Source organism: Musa acuminata, chromosome BXJ2-4 (assembly GCF_036884655.1).
Source record: "Musa acuminata AAA Group cultivar baxijiao chromosome BXJ2-4, Cavendish_Baxijiao_AAA, whole genome shotgun sequence".
In the NCBI taxonomy this organism is placed as follows: domain Eukaryota; kingdom Viridiplantae; phylum Streptophyta; class Magnoliopsida; order Zingiberales; family Musaceae; genus Musa; species Musa acuminata.
Genome location: NC_088341.1, coordinates 37,253,740 through 37,278,452, shown reverse-complemented (window position 1 = coordinate 37,278,452; position 24,713 = coordinate 37,253,740). Strand labels below are relative to the sequence as shown.

Below are 24,713 nucleotides of genomic sequence, written 5' to 3'. Positions count from 1 at the left end.
TCATTTGGACCGTAGATTCTCTAACATGCGAATGCATAAACGTTTCCGCACTTAATTCCCAATATATAGTCGTCTTAGTATACTTTTCCACGCTGCTTCTCTCTTTTGACCCCCGCAACCACGAGCCCCGCATGGTGGCCATCCTTTTCGCCACAGGTAGATTGCCATCTCGTGTGGTTTCAGCTATAACGCTTTGACGACGATGACTTGTGCTCTTCTGGAACCCGGTTTGACGCCACTTCGTCTTCGATCGGACTGTTTTGAGGTGTAATCTAGGAGGTATCATCTGTGTTTTTTGATCTTGACTACCTTGGGGATCAAGTTATTTTGGCTAGTCTGGTGCGGCGGCTGCCATGGTGAGGAGGGGAGGGCGAAAGGGGCTTCTCTGGGGTACTGCGGTGTTCTTGCTGCTTCTTGGGTTTGTGAGACCCTTCGTGGCTCTGAGGCCTCTCAAGGAGAGGGTTTCGTCTGCCGCCGATTCTTGGGGTGAAGAGGTTTGTGTTTTTGCTCTCTCCTGACTTTTTATTTCTTGAACTTGAAATTATAGTTGGATTGTATCTGTGGGAGAACCCTAGGTGATGATCTTTCAGATCACAGGACACTTGTAGCTACGTGGCAATGTTGTCAATCTTTAGCGACCGCTGGTTCTACCTAATTATCTTAAGTTGTTTCTTGGGACTTGGTTGAAAAACTGGTTCTTGGTTTAGGTTTTTTCGTGATGTAGAACTTTTTTTGGAATATCCAACCCTAGATGGATTACTCAATGATGTTGGTCCTTTAGAGGAATGGGATTACTGTGCCAGAAACCTGTTCTATTTCTTTTATTTGGTTGTACTAGAGGAGTGAGATTACTTCTATGTCCATGCTGATTTTTCCTTTTTCAAAATTGTGCATTATTTCTGGAGTTATACTTCATAATTGCTTTTAGGTGCTACAACTTGGTGTCGTTGTTACCTTTCTTAATACAATTATCAGTTGTTTGGTGTTTTTTTTTTTTTTGACATTAATGGTTTCTCCATACAGCAGCTTTTCCTTAGGAGAGATGAAAATGATTTGATTTCGTATTCTGCCTGGAATATTACTGGGACTTATAGAGGTTTGTTCCTACCATTTTTTTTCCCAGTTAAATTAGTAATTCGTAAAATCAAGCAGGAAATTATTTGTCATTTCAAGTTTTTTCCTTCTCAGTTTAGTTGACTTCTTGGGATTATTTCAAGTTAGCATACATTTTCTTGTGTTCCTTTTTGTTTTTGTTTCTTGTAAATTTATCTGTTTAGTTGACTTCTTGGGATTATTTTAATAGCAAAAATATGTTATTATCTAGATATTTGATCTCTCCATTTCATTCTTTCTTTTATTTTTTGTTAATACCATTTTATTCTGAGTCACTGTGGTGTGGCATGATCAAATGCCCAATAATTGTGGATCCTGTTAAATACCAGAACTACTATTTTAACTCGACGTCACAATATCTTTAATTAGGACACTATAATAGTTCCTGTGAGAAGGTTTATGCATTCTATACAAATGTAATTAGCTTGAAGATATGAGTTGATAAAAAAGTTACTGACTTATACATCGAAGGTCAGCATTCCTGCTAGAAAGAATATGGTTTAAATAATTTATGTAAACTTAATTTTTTTTATAAATATTTGGAAAGGGTGCTGGAAGATGTCCTTATGCAGCAAGAGGACACCACCGGCAACATTTTCACTTCTCCTCTCCCATGAATAAAATATAAAAGAAAAAGAAAGATAATGAAACTAAACCTTGCTTTTATAATGTTCCTTTGAAGTTTAACAATCATCCTTGCTTTTTTGTACTAAAAGGCAAATACTTTTCATGCTTTATCATTTAGTATGATGTTTAACCAGGTTACAAAATTCTTTTCGTGAACTACATGGGAAACCCATGAATCTCAAATCTTAGTTCCATTGAAAAACCGACACATTCGTGGAGTTGGTTAAATGCCCTTAAGCTACTATATGGTTTAGTCAAGGAACTTAGTGAAATTATTAGCATAATATGTTGTGAAGTTTGACATTTATTTGTAGAAGTGACTTAGATGATGTCTTCTGTATTGTTTCAATTTTCTTTTAAATCTACCATTTGGTAGATTGAACCAATAAATTACCAATATCAACCAATCTTGAGCTTTAGAATATGTTGTTGAACATTTGTTTTAGTAATAATTGAATTCTGTCTATTTGTTCAAGGTTTGAACTTTGAGTTGAAGACCCATTGTCATACGCCTGCTATTACTCTATTTAATTGACCAAATAGGTTAATATGCTCAATGGTTTATTTCTTAGCTGACCATGCTTGATTAGTAGTGGAGTTATTATTATATAGGAAGTTCGTAATTGAGTTAATCTAGGATCGAAACCTGTAAATCTTCCTACAAGTATATTGTGAGATGTTGTTGCATGTGGTAGTTGTTGATGGACAATAGAGATCATGAGAATTGAGAAGGTTGTTGATGTATGCCGATGATTGAGAGTGAGATTGTTAATAAGCTCTGGGGACTGCTGACAATGACTGGTGGGCATCATCTAGATTGTCATCTCTCAGATTTGGAAATCTAGTGGAGATGTGGTACCTCCTAATTATAAGACAGTCAATTGTATCCTTTGTTTCCTGCATATAACTTAACCTGTAGATCCTCTGGGTGGGCACAAAATTGGATGGTGGTGTCATGAATTAATTGTAGATCGAGAAGAAGAAAGTGGTGGAAAATGAACTATACCCAATATGACCCCAACTCTTATAACTGAGACACATCAATGTCAAACATGAACTATTTCCAATTAGGAGAATTGTACAATCATGTTAAAGGGAAGAAGAATGTGAATAATTGGCTGGTTTCTTTGAGGAATCCTACCTCGCTTGCTTTCCAAGTCCAAGAGATACAGTCAAGATGGCACTCTTTGATCGTCGTTGGCTATCTCCAGCACTTATCAATGACTCATTCCCTTTCCATGACATTCTATAATGGACTCTCCTGTGACCATTGTTGTCCTTCAATGAATCTTGCAAAGGAGAAGAAATAAAGAGGGAGAAATGAGGATTGGAGTGGGTTCAACATCATGGGATTAGGTGAGATTTTTTAAGTTCTAGAATCAAACTTGCAGTATTTTCTACATTTGAATTTGAATGTTTACACCAAAAGTTAAAAATAATCATTTCCTCCTATTATTCAAGAAGTTTAGATATACAGCAATGTGAACGTATATACTCTGATTGTTGACCTAATCTTTCCATGTTTGTTTCATGGAAGAAGAACTTGAAGCTATATATAGTTGTGTAATTTACATGTATTCTATTTCAGATGGTATTGTTGCAATATTATGTCAGTATTTCCTAAACCCCCATCATATGCTAAAGCTTATTTCTTGAATCTTAGATGAGTAGAAAGTGCACAAAAGTGACCATTTTGTATGAAGTTAAATTGAAGATACCCTTTTAGCATGTGTTGTTTCTAATTAAACCAATGAAGGAAGAAATTCATTTACTAAATATGTTTTTCTGATGAGAAAGGTACCTGAAGTTATGTGCTGATTTTTGGTTTGTAGGAAGGTGGAGCTTTTTAGATGCTACAAATGGTTCCACTAGGTTTCTAGATTTTGGTAAGTCTAGTGGTGTATCAGTTGTGGAGTTGGTGAGTAGTCCAACAAGAATACATGGTGTCCATTACATTCAGGTATGGGTGAAGATCCTTCTAATTTATTCGTCATTATATAAATGTTCAGTATCAAGTTTTAGAAATTTTATGAAATTATTTTGTTGTTTGATCATTGATGTATAATATTAACATCCTACTCTGCTCTGTTATTTGGCAGTGTAGTAAAAAGCGCTAGACACCAAAAGACACCACGGTACAAAATGCCCGAGTTGGTTGCCTAGGTGCTAGCCTGAGTATAGTGAGGCCCTCTCGAATATTATAATTTAAAAATTATATATCATGATTAATAAAAATAAACAGTTGCTGTTAATTATTATAAATAGGGTTGCTCAAGCCCCACTAGAGAGCTCCCAGGTAACTTAATCTGAAGGTAGTTGTTGTTCTCACAAACTTAGACAAACGGCAAAGCAGGCAACTTGTCTTACAAACTTAGACAAAAATAATCAATTTTGATTTATCTAAAAATTGAAACATAGCTGTAAAAGAAAGACAAACAGCAAAGAAGGCAGTGGTGAACGGGGAATGGGGAAGAGCGACTGAGGAAGGGGGGTCTACGAGGCCTGGGGGGTGGGGGGGGAGATGGGGGATTGTGGTGAACGGGGCAAAGGTTAGGAGGGAGGGGAAGATGATGTCATCGTTGCCATCATTCGTCGATGGGAAGAACTCTAGTCGCCATGCAGAAACTCAGTGTGAAAGAGGGATTCCTGCGTTAGAGCACGACTCGCGCATGGAAAAGAGGGATTTCTTGGTCAGATAACTGGTTCAATCAAACTAGATATTATTGTTTTGATCTGGCTCAGGCTCGACCTGCCTAAGTTGAACCAGGCGGGCTCCCGGCCTGCCCAGCACTTGGGCCCAAGCGAGCGCCTTGGTCGTGCCTAAGTGAACTCGCCCACCCAGCCCAATAGGCAGGCACTTGGGCCTTACCTCGCCTGGGCGCTTGATGACTTCCACTGCTCTTTGGAAATAAATATATTATGCATTCCTCAGCCACATTTACTTTTAGATTTAATCATTGAGCTTCCTTTCCTATATGATCTAGCAAATGATATGCTTTTAATATAAACCTATCGTAATCATGACATAAGCCATGTTGATAGGCTTTCATGTTTTACCTATTGGCTTTTTGAATAGAAACTGTACCATTTCAGGCGGTACAGCAACCCCTGCTCCTGACAACTTAATTTTTATAATGTCTTGCTTAATTTTTGAGTTTAGAAAATAATGCACTAAATAGCTTAACTATTTAGGTTTTACGCGTAAAAACCTTTATAGTTAAACATTTGTCCATTCAAACAGGCTTGACTGTTTCTAATTTTTATATATATTTGCAAAAGTTGTTAATTCTGGTTCAAAATTTATCGAAATTTTAGAGTAGTGCTTGTCAACATTCAATTTACAAGTTTAGGCTGGGATGACTTCTTCCACTGGAAGACACTGAATTAGTTGAAACTAATTAGATAGTTTGAAGAAAGGGGAAAAAGAAAAGAAAAGACTGTTGAAACTTGAAACTCTAGTAATATTTCATCTTTAGCAAAAACCATCACTTTTTGGCTGAAGAATCAAATCTTGTTTGCTGCACATTAGAGAAGCTGATGACCACTGTTGCCTTTTTGTATGGTCATTTCAGGATATCATTATCTTTGTAATACACATCGTAGTAATGGTAGTCTTTAATTTTATGTCGGCTCCAATAGTTTATGAAAAGGGGGACGGAACTAGTAAGCTATTGTTTAATCCCAAACTTTGCAATAGTTGTATCATTCATTGATATACTCACATTTCTGAAATTGGGAGAAATTATTCTCTTAGAAATTTTTATGGCTTCATTTTGTAGAAGCTTATATTTACATTATGAAATAAAGTAAAATGTTCTATTTTGAGATAACCTTAATATTCTTAGTGTAAAATGTCAGTTTTTGATTTAAATGTGCAATAGCTTTTTATAATTCTTAGTAGCAAATGTCCATGAAACAAGAGCAAATTGTATCATTTAGTACTATTTTTGTCTATATGATAGTTCTTCCTATTGAATTTTTTTCCTATTTGCTATCTTAATGTTCTAATTTGACATCTTATCTTCTCAAAAAATATTGACATCTTACCTCTTGACAGGGAGCAGTTACATTCCATGATGTATTTGACAATGAGCATGATCATGGAGTTGCTCAGATGAGACTTGAAGGTGTATATATTTGGCCTTTTCAAAAGCTTCGGATGGTAGCAAACAGGTAAAAGTCCCTAACTTCTGTCTTTTATTTTTTATCTGGCCATGTTATTTGCTTTACATATTTATATTGCTATAAAATCGTTTGGTTTATTTATGATTGGTACATGCTATATAGGATTATGGATATTGATTATGGTTGTTTCTATTTAATTTTTTGTTTCTCTTGTTCACAATGTTTTAAAAAATACTAGGCGTCAAAAGGCGCCAAGGTCCAAAAATGCCCAAGGCGCCAGGTGCTCACTTGAGCGAAGCGAGACACTATGAAATATTAAAATATAAAAAATATATAACACAATTAATAAATATGATTATACAAATAAAAATATGATAAATTGAAAAGATCTACCAAGTTATATTATCCATCTTCTAATAACAAAAAAGTCAAAAGACTCAAAATAAATAGTGATTAATAGTTCTAAATAAATAGTGATTAGTAATGCTAAATAGGGACTATTACATGGTAACAATAGTTAACACTTTAACATTAATTTTAATATCAGTTAAGGATTAACAATCTACTGTTAACTTATTTAATCCACTGTTAACAGTAGTTAGATGGGAGAAAGAGTCACCGATGGTGGAAAGTGGGGAAGGAGAGGACGGCGGTGATGGAGGAACTTTCGGACAATAATGGTAGCGGAGGAAGCTGCAGTCCTCTCTCTTGACGGTGGAAGGAGCTGAACACGGAAGCATCGACGGCGGCGGAGGGAACTGCTACGAAAGCTAGACCTTCGGACGTGTTCGTCGACGGCAGAGGAAGCATTGATCCTGTGCTCGGCGATGGAGGCAACGACTGCGCATGAAGTAGGGTTGGTTTATGGGTTGAGGTCGCGTAGGGAGGGGGAGGGGGAGGGGCGGGGGGTTGCGCAGCTTTAGTAAAACTATTTAGCTTAATTGGTTCAATTGAACCAACTAAGCTGCTGTTCAACGGAACCAGATTATCAAGTTTGGTTCAGATGCTTTGCTCTAACCCGGCGCTTGCCTGAGCAAGCCTTGAGGCGCTCGGGCCTCGCCTCAGCCGAGCACCTAGGCGAGCGCCCGGGCACCTATCTAAAGTTTTAAACCATTGCTTATTCATGTATAATTTTGTTAATTCACAAGTTTTCCATCTGTTCATTGCTGAAGAGTTGAAATCTGCATCAATTGCTGCTGGAATTGCCAAATATATGTTTCTGATTTTTAATCTGAAGATGATAGTGCATCTCTTATTTTTATGGGAACTTTTATTTGCTGCAAGGTCATTGCTGCTGGAATTGTCAAATATATGTTTCTGATTTTTAATCTGAAGATGATAGTGCATCTCTTATTTTTATTGGAATTGTTGTTGCAATACTTTTATAATCTTCGTTAAAAAGATGTTTTATATAAACCACATACCTTCTGTCAGACACTGACTTGAGTTGATTTTTTTTGTTTTGTCATTCTGTCCAGCACTTGTTTCTTGATTGTTTTGTCCTAGATAACTCATGACAGTAAAAGATGGTAATTCTGCTGTTACCACTGTGCTTATCATGTGCATGCTATGGGAGAATTAGGATCTATCACTACTGAGTTGTAAATAGTATCTAAGTATCTTATATTATTCTTTAATAGTAGGCATTGTAATGAGTTAGGAGCTAATCTACTTTTGGGGTTGGCAAGAAAATATAAAATCATTGTTGAAAGTAAAGTATATTAGAATGTTTACTGAGGAAAAGACATAAATCTGTGGTCTTATTTTATCAAGAGAGTGAAACACAAATAAAGGGTGGAGTAGAGAAAAAGAAACAATAAGGAAGAAAAGAAAAGGGAAGAATGGAAGAAAAAGGGAAACAACACTTAATCTCTCTAACTAGGAAGGGGAAAAAGAAAAGGGTTTATGAAGTCCTTAATGATGGGCTAATTAATCCTGATTTCAAGAGGAAAAAATCTTCTAATAGTGCTTATCAGCATATCGGAGACACCAAATGAACATCTGTTTCTTTCTTTCCATAAGCTCCATGTTAAAATGAATAATCCATCTCAATACTAGATTACCTTTATCTTCAGTAAAAGATTTCTCCAATTAACCATACCTTTGGGATTAAGTTCGGAGAACCTTTCAATTAGAGGAAACATGGCACCAGGCGTGCCTAGCAAAATTCTTCGTAGTAGAAACTAGAAAGAATTCAATTGTTATGATCTGACTGCTGCAGAGATTTTTAAGAATCATCTGAAATCCACCCTTTAAAGAATTTCTCTATTGTCTTTTTTCTGAAGCTAGCCACATGAACAACTTTGCTTTAGGAATGCCTGGATGTTGTGTCAAATTAAAGTACCTGCAGATAACACATTCAAGATTGTCAAATTTTAAAAACATAGAAAGTAGAAAGATTTACTTGAAGCCCATCTTCTTGATTATGAGTTTTTCATTGCTTGGAGGTTAACAAGTCTATCTTTATTAAAAATAATCGACAAATCGAGGTGCTGAATAGTACATGGGGCCAATCTTTGCTAGCAGATTTCAATAGGTTATTAACTCCACTACCCAGAAGAAAGATAGAGACTCTTGAGGTTTTTTACATTGTTAAACAGGTGAGGCGAAGTAGCATCTAGTGGACATTGGTAAGCAATGAATCTTTCCTGAATCTGACATTTTCATCTCATCAGTCATGTATTCTGATGACTATCAACACTCCCCCACTTAACAAAATTTCTCTGCAGATAGGTGGTCGTTTCTTTTTTCTTTTTTTCTTTTTTCTGTTTCATGGGGAATTCTTCATAAATACTTGAAGAAAGGTAAGCATCATGTAAAAGGTATATCTGCTGAAATAACTCTCCAATGACCTTGTTGAGCATGGCTTGATTAAAATCCTTCAAATTAATGACTCCACCATCCACACGGTGTTTGACACTAAACGAGCTAACCAAGCAAGCTCCATCCCCCTTCATCATACATGGTAATGCTGACATCATATTCTTCATTATTTAATTAGCCATTTTGGTCAATGAGACATCAATAGGACGTGCAATGGGAGACCAGTTAAAACTGCATTGATCAGCATTCCTTTTTGTAAAAGAAAGGGATTTGTTCTTAATTCAAGTCAAAATCTCTGGATTATATGGTAGGAAGCAAATTAAAATGTGCGAGGTGGGTAAGTCTAAGAGGGAGACTGAGATACTCTGCATAGGGGAGTTCAGGAGAGTATAATTGAGTATCAAGGTACACTTTTTTTCCCTTTAGCTCTATGTTGACCCATATAAATCACTTTACCTTTTGGGAACATTAATAGAGTACATGAAGGATGTTTGATCAAGGTATGCAATTTCGAATAATACCACCCGATATGGGTAGTACGTACTGGTCGGTCAGCTAACCGGTACACGGACCGTCCGTTACCGGACGGAACAGAATATATATATATATATATATATATATATATATATATATATATATATATATATATATATATATATATATATATATATATATATATATAAGGCGACGCAACGTCAACGTCTCTTTTTATAAGAATATTTATATATAAATATTTATATATAAATATATAATCTTATATATATATATATATATATATATATATATATACCGAGCGGTATACCGCTCGGTGTACAGTATCGTACTATACTGAGCGAGCGTCGAAACTCTGGTACGGTACGATATGATATTTCAATCCTTGTGTTTGATTGTCAAATGTGGATGGTGACACCAACCAAACAGCTGGTGTGTGCCTTTTGGTTGTTGCCTATTTATTTTATTCATGTCCAAAGCAGCAAATACATTCCCCTTCTCTTCTTTCAGTACACACAATTGGATTCTATTGAGCAGATAAATGTTGAAAATTTTCTCCCTTGGGCTTCAGAAATATGTGAATAATTTTTAGTTTTGCTTCTAATACTGAATACAACATCTTATTTGATTTAGATTTTGTCACCAACTCACCATATTTGCTGCCTGATCTGTTGTGTGGTATCTTATTTTGAATTTTCTTCATCCTTTTTAAATTATAATCCTTACCAGAATAAGTTGGCAATACTATCTAAATATTGCCATACTCTGATTATGTTTTACCTTGTATTCCCATTGTTGTGTGTAAACTGGAAAAAAGCTAACATATATCTGTATTATGCCGTAGAGGGTTTTTCAGTCACTCTTGTACAAAAACTAATACAGTTTAACTTCGTGTCCTGTAGTGTTGCAAATGATGAATCAATTCAAGAGGAAGATTACTTCTTCTCCAATCCATATAATCTGGTAAGCAATTAGCAACGTATATAGTTGACCTTATTCTGCTTCTTTTAGAGTCTATTGAGTTCTGTATTGTATGCTTTGAGGGACTTTATGTGGCTCGAATCTTATCTACTGTCAAACTGTGTTTTGGGTAATAGGTTTATGATCAATCACTAAATTTTAACTTACATGGAAGCACTAATCTGGTGCTATCTACATTATGTTGAGCTAGATATAGTGTATGATGTTCAACTGAACAATCCATATTCAGTTCAATGATCATGACATGTGAGATGCAATTGCCTAATGCTTCTTAACGGCTTTGCTTCATTGACATTTGTGGTTCACATATATAGTGAAAATTTCCTGTTATGTACTTAAATAATTACATTATCAACTTGGCATAACCTCGTTGATTTGATGGTTACACTTGCTGACCATTATTCATTTCATATATTTTAGGGCTGAATGGACTGGAACCTATGAGACTGAGATTTAAAGAGAAATTTAAATGTTGGAGTAGAATAAGAACAGAAGCTGGGTATTTCTCAAATATAACTGCCTTGAATATCATCCTTTTTATCAGTCATACATATGCATGTTACTTAGGATGACAACTATAAGGGAAAAAGGAGGAGAAGAAATAGATATACAGCTACTTATCACTAAACCAATTTAGAATAATCAGGAGTTGTTTCAGTCTTCTGACGAGACTTCTATACTTCCAGGCAATTTCCCTTTTATTTCAATAGTTAGACATCAGTTACACCCTTCTATTGGCTCTTTAGTGGCGGACAATTGTCTGACTGTTTGAGTAAAATACTTCAATGATAACGACCACTTGATTTTTCCAAATTGGATTCTTATGGATACTCAATTACCAGCCTGTAGCGTACAATCTTGATGTATGATTAATTCCGTAAAACTCTAATTTCTGTCCCATGCCCTTGTTTGACAGAGAACTGGTTGAAGGTCCCCAAATGTGATTGTCTAAAAAGAGAATGAGCTCAGTGGACTACTGAACAATATTTGTTGGGACTTTTCTAGGATTTGTAGCATCTGATGGAAGCATTTATATTGACAAACAATCACAGCCTTAATCACATCAACATCCTAAAACTCCATTAGAATACATTATTTAACATCTGTATCAGGTGCTACATATCGCTTGACTGAGGACTATGTTGTGGATTGCCTGGCTTCCACCACTATCATATAACATAACTGAACCATCTTAATTGGGTAGTCTTGGTTGATATTTAAATTTTAAAGTTTCAGCAGGCTCACGTTTTGAAACTCAAATGAAGTGATGAATAAAATAAAGTCAGTCAGCAAGCAAGCTCAAGGCTGCAAGTAAATTATTGATCTTTTGTGACTTTTGAAGGAAATCCGAGGTGGTACACTGATACAGATTCTGGAATTTTTATATTTACATTACTGTAGGCACAATTTAGCTTCATAAGCCAAGACGAGATATTTTTAGAACAGAGGTTAAAAATGTAAAAACCTTTTGGATATCAAGAACCATGATGCTTTGTGAAACTAGCTCCATTAATGTCCCTTGCTAAGCTGTTGCTGATGTTCTGGAGAACTTTTGTCAAGACAAACTCGCTATATTTTTAAGTTAAATCATAGGGTTCATCTTGCTATATTTTTCAAAGGAGCTTAATATACCGGAACTGAGAAATTGGGTTTTCTTTTATATATTTTGGTTATGTGATCCCTTTCTTATCTGATACAGTGACAGTTAATAGAAGGAAATTGTGCACTTGAGCGTTAGTGTTATGAGTTATTGCTTTTACTGAACTCTGTGTTGCATGAATTTTGTTTTCATTAATCATTCTCCTTTTTCTCATCTGAGAAATGGTTTTTTGCATCATCAGTTTCTGTTTACAAAATGACACTCTACTCCTGATACACATTTGCATAAAGACTCTACAATTTGAATGAAACCCACTTTTTAGCTAGAAATCTGGAAAATGGAATTGTGTCACCATATTTGATTGTCACTTGGTCAACATAAAATTGTATACTCAAATTCTCATTCTCCAATATAGATATAAGCATAGTTACTCTTCAGTTCATGGTGATTAGCTTAGTTTTATATTGTGGCTTTCCCTGACAGCTTGGAGTCTTCTCTTCACAAGTTTTTCAAGAATCTACTCTAGATAAAATCCGAAGAAATAAATGTAAGATTACTTTTAGTTTTTCTAATCTGCTTCAGTTTTTGGATTGAAAAATCTTTGTCACACTGTTATCTTATCTTATCAGCTCTCACTTATGACATGGAGAAGCACTGTCACGTAGAGATAGCTGCCCAGGTTTCACGTATCTCGTCTAACCAAAATGGTATCTTAATTCAATGATATCTTCTATTACTATTCATGATATTGTTTCAAGTTTGTTACTTCTAAGGTGTGAGGTTTTTGTGCAAATGAAAAACTATCATGCTTGAATTATTGATAGTATGGAGTCTACGGACAAATGTTGTTATTGGTTGCTTGTTCCTCTTCAGCTATGTTTGATATGCTGTATCGCTTAAATTTTCCAGTATATCATGTTTGATGAGTGAAAATATGTATCTATTGCAGGAAATAATCGTTTTCATATCTCTGCTACCTATTTTTTAAAACAATAATGTTGGTGGTGATCCACCAGCTAGTGAATTATTTTACTGTATCTCAAGGACAGGTCATTCTGTTCTCTTGAGACTAAACATGCCCTTAAATTGTTAGCTCTCCAATTTCAAGACAAAGGATGCCTATCGAAGAACATTTGAAAAGCTCTAGGATGGGTTAAGAACACAATTGTCTTCCCAACATTTACCTCAATAAACTAACATTTCTTTATACACTCTTGTTTTGGTCTCTATGTTTTCTAATAATCATTTAGTGACTCTTATACTTGCAAGGATCGCCTTATCGGTCCATACCGGTGTACCGACTGGCTAGCGATATGGTACGTACCGCTCCATATCGATGTACCATGTGTCAGTATGACAAGGCATACTAACGACATGAAAAATTGATCGAAAATAGCTCTAAATTTTTTTTTTTAAGGAAAAAGTTAGATTAGGATTTTTAACTTGAAAATAAATATAAATTTAGTATAATTTTATCAAAAACAATCTGAATTAGGAAGAGGCACATGTCTTTTCCTAACTTTGAGGAGATACTTTGTGGTATGTTTCAAATCGTCCTTTCGTTGATATTGAATTATGTACAAAGAAATGATTTAAGTTGTTAGATTATTTGTTAAATAACTTAAACTTTAAGATCCAAATGAATCAAGTAATTGATCAATGGATATACTTAGTTCTATCACAAAAAAGAACAACGGGACTCCACGAGCGATGGATCGAGGTTCTCGATCCTATGTATTCATATATCAATTTGATATGTTTGTCGGACCCAATCTCGAAATTGATCCCACGACATAATATACTGATACATCTTATGCTATTGGTGCATTAATATGGTGATGGTCATAGTTTGATCGTTGTGAACCACATACATCTAAGGTGGCTCCTGAGACAAGTATGATTGTAGCGTATATTAGTGGGAGAATGTTGGAACTTCTATTTTCGTCATTGATCTGCTGCTCTATATCATAAGATCGATCACCGTACTGTTGCTTGGAGAATAATGACCAACTATCACGTCGAGTTTCATGATCTGAATCTTGGGTGGCATGCGTAAAACACTACTTATCAGTCCATGCACCACCCTCAAATTGTGTAGACAAGGCCATCGACTCTCCGACGTCGTCGCCATCATCGGTCGAGGCACTATTGTTCACATCGTTGCCATGTCTCTGAACCGAGTGGGTTGCTAAATGCGATTGCGAAATTGTCTACATACCTTTGAATAGAGAGCTCTTCCTCTAACTTAGGTATTAATCCTCTCTAAGTAGCCTCCCTAGCTTGATCCAATCTACAAATTGTAGCCTTGTGGAGTTCACGAGAGTGCAAATGAGAGAATGAGATAACTACGAGATTGAGAGAGTAAATGAGTTAGAGAGAGTGAAAGGGAAGAGAATGAAGGGGTAAAAAGGGTTTTAAAAACCCTTAGATCTGGTTCAAATGGCTAAATGGACCGTTTGAATTCAACAAATCCCAGCCATTGATCGGTATCGGTCGAAATCCGATCGTTATCGATTGGTATAGGTCAGTAATGATCGGATTTCAACCATTCCGACCTATATAGACCCCGTATTGGACGATATAGGGTCCCTTGTTATGGACCGCTTAGTACAAGGTGGTCCACATGCCGATCTCCTATCAGACCGATACGTACTGCTCGATGTAGGTCGGCACGACGAACCATGTGTCCATTGTAAGGTTGCTCCCCCATGACTTGGATGACTGGTTCGACTAACAGAAATAGGTTTTTTGCATATTCAGATTATGTTGGTGACACAAGAAGGCTTCATAGTTGATGTAGGTGGCACGTAAGTGTTTGCTTGGGCAAATCAGATCCCACCTGTGGGTGGTTGATTGTCACTCAGGATGAAGGAGCAACATGCCCATAAGATACCATATCAAGGATTAGTTTGAACCCTCAATCTGTGGGAAAGGGACCTGATCACAATTCACATGCCACCAGACTAGCTGATTGGTTTGCTTCCATGTACTGTTTGAAAAGCTTGTTTGGAGTATTAAATTTTGCGAACAAGGAGTTCTTATCTTAACAAATTTATAATAGTTAAAAACTATATTTCATTTGTCTTTCTGAAGCATATGGATATGCTTTTTTATTTCTTTTTATGAAAGTTACCAGTACTTTACCTGTATATGATCTTGGTCTATCTTCTTGTTTTCGAATAATTTGCTAAAGAGGCATACCAGCTATCACTTATAAGCAAACTTTTTGCTATTAGATGGGAATCATGATCTTTACCATCTAGAGGGGTTAATGGAGGGTCCAGCTACAGATGGTGATGGAGAGTGCTTCTCCTCCATTTTGTTAAATGCAACTTCTGTGAATATTGAGGTCTACTACAACAAAGCAGTTAACTATACATTGATGGTTACTTTTGTATCCTATTATTAAATAATAACTCATATTCTTATCCATCTTTTATTTCATTATACTTTTCTTGGAATCCTTAATGTATTAATACACCAGATATCATTTCTCCAAGTTCTTCTGCTGATTAGACAAATGGAGCATAGCAATACTCAATCTGTGAGTTTTTGTTTTGTTTTGTTCTATTTACAGAGAAGTCTTATATCATCTCTAGATTTAGGAAGTAAATCAAAATATGCTTGTATTTCTTTTAATATTTCTTCTGAGTAGATGTTTTTTTTCCCAAAGGGTGCTGCTAAAGTTTCTATTATAATGATTGGACAACAAGCTGTTATGGATGCATATCTGTGCCTTCTGAATTTAACTGCTGGAATATTAGTAGGTATGTCTTATATGTAGTTTCTATTCTTGCCTTCAGCTTTGTATTTCTGGATGAACAAGGGAATATTCTGCTGTTGGAAAATTCTCTTGCCCTGTGCTTGGAGCAACTTTTAGGAATGCCATGATGTGAAGTTTAAAGGCAAATTTTCTTAAGTTAGTGTTTCATGAGCACAATTTGTCATAATATTTATTATGTATCCTTGATGCAAAGCTGTATCATATGATGCAATATCATTTTCGTCATCAAATTATTTGAAATTTTATGGTAAACTATGTTAATCTTCATTATTTCCCTAAAGGGTATGGCATCATTTTTGTTAGCAGACTCAATCCTATTACCTCTAAACATGTAACTTATGCAGCTCTGCCTGATTCTTAACCTCCTACGGTATTGTTTGCAATTTGTACCTGCTGATTGATCTTTGTCAATTGTATATCTTCTTTGTTTGATTCATGTATCTGGTGATTATGTTGTTACACATCCACCTTTGCTTTCCTAATTTTTCCAGATGTTGCCTTAAAATATCATCTCTACCATTTCCTTTTTTTATGCTTCTCATTGCTCAACAGATCCTTTGCAATGTGGTTATCATCTGGAATCATTTGCAATCAAATTTTGTTTATGGCCTTGTTGTTTTCTTGAAGTAGATAACAGCCAGCTTATGACCTTAGTTTGTGCATTATAAATGCTTACTCTAAAGTCTTTATGTTAGTTTCTTCTTATTTTATGTAAGACCACTTGCAAATAACTAACTCCTGTTACTGCTTGAAATGTATCAGTTATGATGGTTATAATGATGTGCTGTCTGGTAGATTTTGTCCATGCTTTAAACCTCAAGGGACTGTATTCAATGAAAGTAGTAGAAGAATCAACTTTACAGCAACCTGTGTGTCATTCAGAGGGGCCTGTCAGATATAAAATTTGTTCTGCAACATTAATAATAAGATTCTTTAGTATGTTTTACAGGACATTTTTGTATTAAAGTTTATACTTATTACAGGTATGGAGTATAAATCATAGTGAAAATTTTAGATGGTTTGCTTTGTCACGTCCAAAGGCTTAAAGTCTCATTTGGGTGTCCATACCAGTTGGTGGCCTGACTGGTATGGTTTCGATACAGCCTGATGTACCAACATTCAGGAGGAGAGAGGAGGAGAAGGAAGCTGATAATCAGTGGAGGAGAAGGCAAAAGAGGAAAAGAGGAGAATTGGTGGAACAAGGGATGGAAGAGGAAGAGGAGATGGTTTCGATACAGCCTGATGTACCAACATTCAGGAGGAGAAGGAAGCGGATAATCAGTGGAGGAGAAGGCAAAAGAGGAAAAGAGGAGAATTGGTGGAACAAGGGGTGGAAGAGGAAGAGGAGACAGTGGTGATGCGGCAGGGTGGAGATGTTTGTGGCGACATGGTGAGAAAGAGGAAGAGGTGGCAATTGGAGGAGGGGGATGGAGAGAATGCATGAGAAAAAGAGAACGAGATAGCATGATGGGGGGATCTGGGAAAAAGGAAAAAAGATACAGCTGGCCTGTCAATACAACTAGTAAAAATTTAGAAAAAATTAAATGTACTGGTGGGAGGCTTGCCACTCGGTATTGGCCTACACGAAGCTATTTACGCTCGGTAAACCTTACTGAGCAGTACAGGCCATATCAGACTGAACCGGACGAAATTGCTTTGCTCATGTCCTAATTGACTGTTGGACTGATAAACTCCAGACCATACCAACTGGTACTGGTGGTGTTTGATACCTTGGTTATAACTATTGTTCATACAAGAATCAAGTATTAGTTAGAACTGAATTGAGACACACAAGAAGTTCTCAAAGGCCTAGACTACAAAAGAGATTATAAGGGTCAAGTAGATGGAAAGATGGCAACCAAACAAGGATGATTGTATTATTTTGATAATTTGCTTATTTGCTTGAGCACAATAGTTCTACTTATGTTTTCATGCCCTCTCTCTACTTGAGCTCTGTTGTATGGTATAATGCCAGGCAGCAATCTGTCATACATCTAGCATTAGGAAATACATGACTCACGGATGAAGTTTTCACGATCCCTCCATGAATTTATGTTGCATTTCTGTTTCTTTAGGACTGATATTAACTAGTCAATACTCTCTATATCTTGAGTTGTCACTCGATGGCGCAATCAAACATTGTTAATTATTTTGACATTTATATGTTGATAATTTCTGTTGTTACCGTTTTCATTTATTTTTTGAACAAATAAAATAAACTGAAGGATCTTTGTGAATCTATGACTACATTATCGAACCACTGAATGTCGTAGTCTTATTTGGAATTTGGGATGCTTTTTTGTTGCAGAGTCCCTATTCAATGCTTTTGCGACAGCAGCTTTCTTCAAGTTTGTTGTTTTTTCGATTTTCGAGATGAGATATCTTCTTGCTATATGGAAGGCAAGTAGACCTATGCATAATGGTGAAAACTGGGAAACTATGAGGCGTGAGCTATCTGTTCTTTATAGCCGTTTCTGTAAGTTCTCAGTATGCACTTTTTTTGTCGATGGTTATTAGCAATTGAAATATACATTCAGATTTTCCTTGATTGTGCTCATGCAGATGCTTGCATAACAATGTGCCTCTATTCATTTCTTCTCTCATATTCACTATGATTGAATCATAACATTATGCTGTTTAATATTGAGACGTTTTAGGTATTTCTTTTTCCCTTTCAAAGAGCTGAAGAAGAAAAGTAACTTGTTTGTAGTCTGCTGTGCTCTCTGGAGACTTTCCTGTGTTATTGACCCAGTACCACATTGAAACCAAGTAAAACTATCATTCTTCTACTTTCGGTTCTAATAATTATCTGTGGGACTGGATTTTTTTCCTTTCGAAATGTCTCAGAAAATTGAAAATTTTGTATTCCATGGAGAAGACTTTCCTTCTCTTCTCCTAGGTAAAAGTTATCCTATTTTCCATTTTCTATGGATTTCTTCCATTGATGCGGCGATAAGCAAACACATATGTTGAATATCACACAAGACAACCAAGATTGATGTTAATATTGTCTGGAAAAAACTGATAACCAATATACATAATTTTGTAAATTTTGAAAACCTATCTGACAAAGAATTATTAAAAGAACATATTCAGGTTTGTCAGTTTTGTGCTTGCAATCTGGAATTCCCTATATACCATGATATGCAAGTGTCACATTGCCCCTCCTGAATGGCCCATGGTGACGTAAAGCATTTTACTCTTGGATCTTGTGTAAAAATAAGGGGATGAGCCTAGTGCACCAGACTCTTACAGTCTTACCAATGTGGGGTCTGTGGAGGGTCAACACATGTAGCCTCACCCTTACAATTAAAGAGACTATTCTCATGACTTAAATCCTGATTACCCAGGCCATAAAAAGGCAAACCTACCATTGTACCAAGGCTCGCCCCTTATCTTGGATTCAATGTGGTACTGAATAATTTGATAAATTTATCAGGCTGATGTATGGTCATAATAATTTGATGTATTGATTATAATGTGTCTGATGACTATCTCATATAAGATATTCAAGTTTTTTTTTCTATTAGTGCCTTAGTTAAATTTGTGATATTACTTAAGTAAGCAGCTTTTCCCAGTTTTTTTTCTTTTGCACAAAATAATGACAGTTATGTGGATACATAAACTTAAGAGATTAAGGGCCTTCTTTCTTCTAATATTTCAATTTTAGTCTCGGTACTAAATTTATTGATGTGGATTTATCTGATGTGTATTACTGAATTTTCTCATAGAAGTTCTACTCTTGCAGATATTTACTATGAACTTAATATTCAGGTGTATTTTATTCTCGTACTTGCCTAACCAAATTTTGCTACTTGGCAGATGGCATTCTTTTAGGAGGCATTCTGGTACTGTACCAAATGCACAATTTCTTGCGTCCTATTCTCCTCATTATGTATTCATTTTGGATACCACAAATAGTAACTAATGTTATTCGGGATACAAGAAAACCCCTGCACCCACATTATATAGTCGGGATGACTCTCACTCGCCTTGCTATACCATTGTACATGTTTGGTTGCCCAAGCAACTTTCTGCGTATTGAGGTTGATGAATATTGGTGCATATATTTGGGAGTATTTATGGGTTTGCAAGCATCAGTTCTACTACTGCAGCATTATCTTGGATCCCGATGCTTCATTCCTCGACAGGTTTGAGTTCTCTATCTTTCATTATAGTCACAAGAAGACAAGACAAAACATGATTCTTTTTGTTCTTGCATGATAGTTTTTTCAAATAATTGTTAATATGAATGCTCAGTAAACTTCATCACTATTGGCAAATACTTCATCTAAAGGAAAATAATTAGGTTTTGAGACAGGAACTATGTTATTAACTTTTGGATATAGTAAGCAGTTAAGTACATGAAAAAGGGTTTGAAACATCAAAATGTCAAGAGGATAGATGACTTGTGTCTCTTACACCTCACAGATAGATGTAAATGAAGATATTACATTAACATTTAATCTGCTTTTTATGTTGAATTCTTCTTAGTTTCAGTTTTCTATTTCTGTAAGTACAAGAAATTCTCCTATTCATCACAGTTGATGGAAAGTTAACATGATTAACTTTTATCTCGTGTTTTGTCGAGTGTTGGACCACGCTGCCTGTAGTTGTGTAGTTTCTGTATCGGTTTCTCAAATATTCCTTTTTGCATAAGTACATATATTCTTGTTATTTACTTCAATCCCTAAGTTCTTGTTAACTTGTGCACATCTGTCCTTTTGGTTAATATCAGTAAATTATTTTGCAAATTTGCTAGAAACAGCATTAGTTCACTGCTAGCAGAAAATATTGGGACACTCTTCTTGTTATGACCCTTTCCAACCTTTTTGCTCAATTCTAGTTACTAAGTGTTACCATTTTTCTTCTAGCGCATCCCTCTTTCCAAAGGTCAATGTTTAAAAAAGAGAATAGGCACCATCATGATGCTTTGTGTCGTCATGGCTTATTCTCTAAAACTTTCGTAGTCTCTTTAGTTTTTCCTTTCTTTTTTCCTGCTCAAGAATTATTCTATTGTCAGTGGTGCACTTGTGAATAATGTAGGGTACAATTTGATTGTACACTAAATACATGCAAATTTGTTGAAGAAAAGTCCTTTGTATTTTTAGCACTAGAAGAAATTATGGCTATGCAGTATAGCATAAAAATTGAAGTTCAGAACTTGGTCAATATTTGATATGATCAAAGACAAGCAAATTGCAATCCGTTCCACAACAAGAACAATGAAGCAAAAATAAAGAAGACATGCTTGTAACAAGAGCAGAAGGATTGAATTAAACGACACAATACTAAAGAAATCAGTAGATCATTTTCTTAGTGATGTCTTTGTTCCATTTCCTTATTTTTTTTGGAAACGCAACCTTTCTTTCGGGCAATCATAGAGAGGCCTCACTGAAATTGTTGCTTTAAAATTTGTTTGTTGGATAACTAATGCTTCTAAAGAGAGTAAGTTTGACCATGTGAAACAATCCATGCAGAGCAACAAGATAAAAGATTGAAATTTAAATGAATTCAGCATGACAATTAATATAATGCCTTATGGTTAGATGCTAGGTCAGATGATCAATTCTCGTTTTGTATCTTTGAAAACTTGTTCTTGAAGTGTTTATAAAAAGTTGATCATGATTTATTCCAAAGTAGAATCTTGAAGGTAGAATATTTCTATGATTGTGATACCAATAAGCTTTTTTCTCTGATTTTAAGATGCCACTTTATGATCATTCAAAGCTATGAAATGGAGGAACTCATAGCTGTAGAATGTTACTAAATGGAATAACATAAATGACAAGTGGGGAAGTGTAGGTCCCTTTTTTAAATCTCTAATTTTGTACCTGTAGTGGAAATATTCCCATTAGTTTAGTGACTATACACTTCCTCCCATCTGTCATATCAGTCAAAGGACAACTTGGACAAGAATCAAGGAAAATTTGAATGGCTTTGGGTGCTTGCTGATGAGGTGGAGAGGGAGTTGCAAGCTAGCAACTGTACCTTTCTGATGAAATATCAGGAGATTTGCAGCAGAGGAAATTAAGGGAAGAAGCAAAAACCTAGCTCCAAAATTCTAGGATTAGCCGGGAACTGGTGGACACTTGGACTTCAGTTGGACTAATTCCAGACTTTCGTTCCTTAAAATTAACTGATTCAAGTTATAAAAATGTGTTGGACTAGCATGCAAGATGAAAAAAGAATCAAGGGCAATCTTATGTATGACAAGAATAGATATATATACAACAGAAAGAAGATTGAAGGGATTAATAAACAAAAAGCCTTCCATCGTGTAGTATACTGGAGGAGATCCAGCATGACCTACCTTCAACTTGCAGAGAGTAAGTCACTTGTTAGATAATAGCATCTAAGACATCTAAGAAAAGCATTCATGTAACCATAGACAAAAAACTATTTGGACAAAAACTTTTACCTGAGATTAAAATTGTTTCAAACATTCAAAGATATATGTATAACAGTTTTCTTTGTACAATTTCAGAAAGTAAATGGGTACTTAAGTATGTCCAAGGTGTTAATGGCTAATAACCCTTTAGAGTTTGTGAATGATTAGGTCTACAGATTGCACCATTCTACTCCTTGTTGACTACAGTGTCTTAAGCTAACATGAACCTGTGCCATGACTCCACTCACCAGTTCATAATTGTTCAATACAGTTTTTTGTTTCATTGTCTAAGTTGGCAATGAGATGCAGCACTCATTTTTCCCCATTTAGCTACTGCCAGGATAAATCATGGTGAAAGCTCTTTTGTCTTTTTAATTTCTCCCTACCAACTGCTCTACTCACCACCACAATTTATCCTCTATGCGCCACTGCATGCTTGTGCTGTCACTGCAGCAGAATGGGCACATGGTGATGACAGTTATCGTGCTAGAAAGTAGCAATAATGCATTCTTTTTGCTGAAGGTTTCAAGAAATGTTTGAATAGTTAAAAAATGTGGTAGCCAGTGAATTAGCATAAACAATAATTTAGGATCTTCAAGGGCATAGTTTTTGAACCTCATGCATAACCATTGATAAACAAATATTATCCAGCAAATCCGGACGTACCTATCATATCATTTACACTGCAAATAGACACCGTGTGTTCATTAATCTTGAAAACCGTAACTTTAAGAAAGTTTGTGTTACAAATGAGAAATGCAAAAGATGAAAAACAAAGAGATTGTGTTATACATGACGATGTTTAATTTTGGAACTTTGAATTGGATAAATTCACATGTTTAAATTTTAATGCCCACAAGATGTCCAATAGTTGTAAGAGAAGTTACTTTACACCTGAGATGGGTGTAATGATCACACCAGACTTTGTAGACGAGCGGACATGTCTGTCACTTGTATTTGCTCCCGGCATTGTGGTATGCACCATTGTGCAATATATCATTTACACCTGTCTACAAAGTCTTCCCTTTTTCATATTAATGTTATTGCTGTGTAACACTTTGGTTAATGGCAATCTGTGATTCTGTATTGGCTTTTGATAATCTAATACAATTATGAATATCTTCTTGATGTTTAGCAGGTGGACTTGAACACAATTAAAGTAGCATATTTTCTCATTTTTCACCTCTTCCTAAAGATTATATCTTTTCTGGATTGATTTAATCACTGTCTTTTTATATAGATATGTTCTGTAATTTTTTATTCCCTTTAATCATTTTGATATCAGCTAAGTAGTAAATTTTCTTTTGTTTACCCTCTGCATATGGTCTAAAGGTTTTAAGACCTTTTCTTGAAAGGAGTTTTGTCAATCAGATAGAAGGGCTATTATCTTCTTCAAGAAAACAAAAAATTCTGGAGAAAACCACATTTAAAGGTTTAAGACCTTAGATGAGTGTCCGAAGACCTTTTTATTTAAGATAAAGACAAGTGTATATATGGCATGCTTGATCCCAGTACTAAAAAACATGTCCTAGTTTTCTGGTATTTTTCTTGCAGATGTTGGCCTTTTATATTAGGAATAAATCATCAGATGCATCATACTTAAGTATAATTAGTCTATTTAGCTTAGGAATGTTAGAAATTACTTTGTTTAATATTCATGCAGCACTGGTAGCACAGATTTGTGCACTTATTACCTTTTATGCGAACAGTTTGCTTTTGGCTGACAGGTTATTACTACTAGTTAATCATTTTAAGTTCTTACGGTTGTTTGGTTATTGACAGATCCTCCCTGAAAAATATTGCTATTATAGAAAATTTGAGAATGCGTCTCAAGAGACAGATTGTGTCATTTGCATGACTGCCATTGACTTCACACAGCATTCGAATGGCTATATGGTAATAATGAATTTCTAGCCTGAGTTTTACTTTTGTACAAGATATAAAATCTATGGATTTGTTTTTTTATAAAAACTAATTATGACATGGTCCTGCAGGTGACACCTTGTGATCATTGCTTCCACTCTGGATGCTTACAGAGATGGATGGATATAAAGATGGAATGCCCAACTTGCAGGCGCTCTCTGCCCCCAGCATAGAACTCGCGCTGTTCCGTGTCATAGTCAGGACCAAATACATTGCTCAAGTTGCAAGGAACTTATGATTTATGGTTGTAGATGTGGCAAAAGCTCCACTGTAAATGGTTTTCTTACCTGACCAAGTTTTTATTTCAGGTTCCATGAGTAACTCTCAGATCTTGCATGACATCATCCTGTGGACCAGTTGGCAAATGAGGCCTTCCTCCTGTATGTAACAATAAGAATGTGGAAAACAGAGCCATTATTTCCATTGGAAAAAGGAAAAAAAAATTAAGAAATGTAGCAGTGTGTAGTCCAACTATAGAGCAGAGAGAGACAGACAGAGAGACAGAGAGAGAGCTAAATTATATGTGCATTTATTTTCTAAAGTTTACTGTTGAAGACTTGGAAGATCAAGATTATGGTTAGCCCCCTGAAATGTACAGATCTTTCACCATGGTGTCAAAGATAATTGTATGACATCTTTTTTCCCTTGTCATCATGATATTGTTCAATTATATACAACATTGCTCTGACTCCCTTTTAAAATTCAGTAAATTTACAACTTTTCGAAGGCCATTTACATCAAAGTCCAAAATTCTGGTTCAAATGCATAAGCATTATTTCCTCTTTTAAGTATCAATTCAGGGAAATAGTCTTTCTTGTCGAGTGAGGTTGATAGTTCTTAACACTATGTCTTAT

The 24,713-nt window shown here is 35.6% G+C and overlaps 1 protein-coding gene across 2 annotated transcripts; it reads left to right on the top strand.

The window, feature by feature from the left end:
* Positions 1 to 76: 76 nt before the first annotated feature.
* Positions 77 to 24,590, top strand: LOC135585759 (transmembrane E3 ubiquitin-protein ligase FLY1-like). 2 transcript variants are annotated; one of them, XM_065105448.1, is made up of 14 exons: positions 77 to 494; positions 1,024 to 1,096; positions 3,573 to 3,700; positions 5,798 to 5,913; positions 10,083 to 10,143; positions 12,245 to 12,308; positions 12,391 to 12,468; positions 14,998 to 15,155; positions 15,246 to 15,305; positions 15,435 to 15,528; positions 17,854 to 18,021; positions 19,368 to 19,696; positions 23,719 to 23,832; positions 23,931 to 24,590. In XM_065105448.1, the coding sequence occupies exons 1-14, from the start codon at positions 354 to 356 to the stop codon at positions 24,030 to 24,032; spliced, it is 1,686 nt and encodes a 561-aa protein (XP_064961520.1). In that variant the 5' UTR covers positions 77 to 353; the 3' UTR covers positions 24,033 to 24,590. The 2 variants fall into 2 exon arrangements, with proteins under 2 accessions (XP_064961520.1, XP_064961522.1); XM_065105450.1 differs by having other exon boundaries at positions 115 to 494; positions 1,027 to 1,096.
* The last annotated feature ends 123 nt before the right edge of the window (positions 24,591 to 24,713 follow it).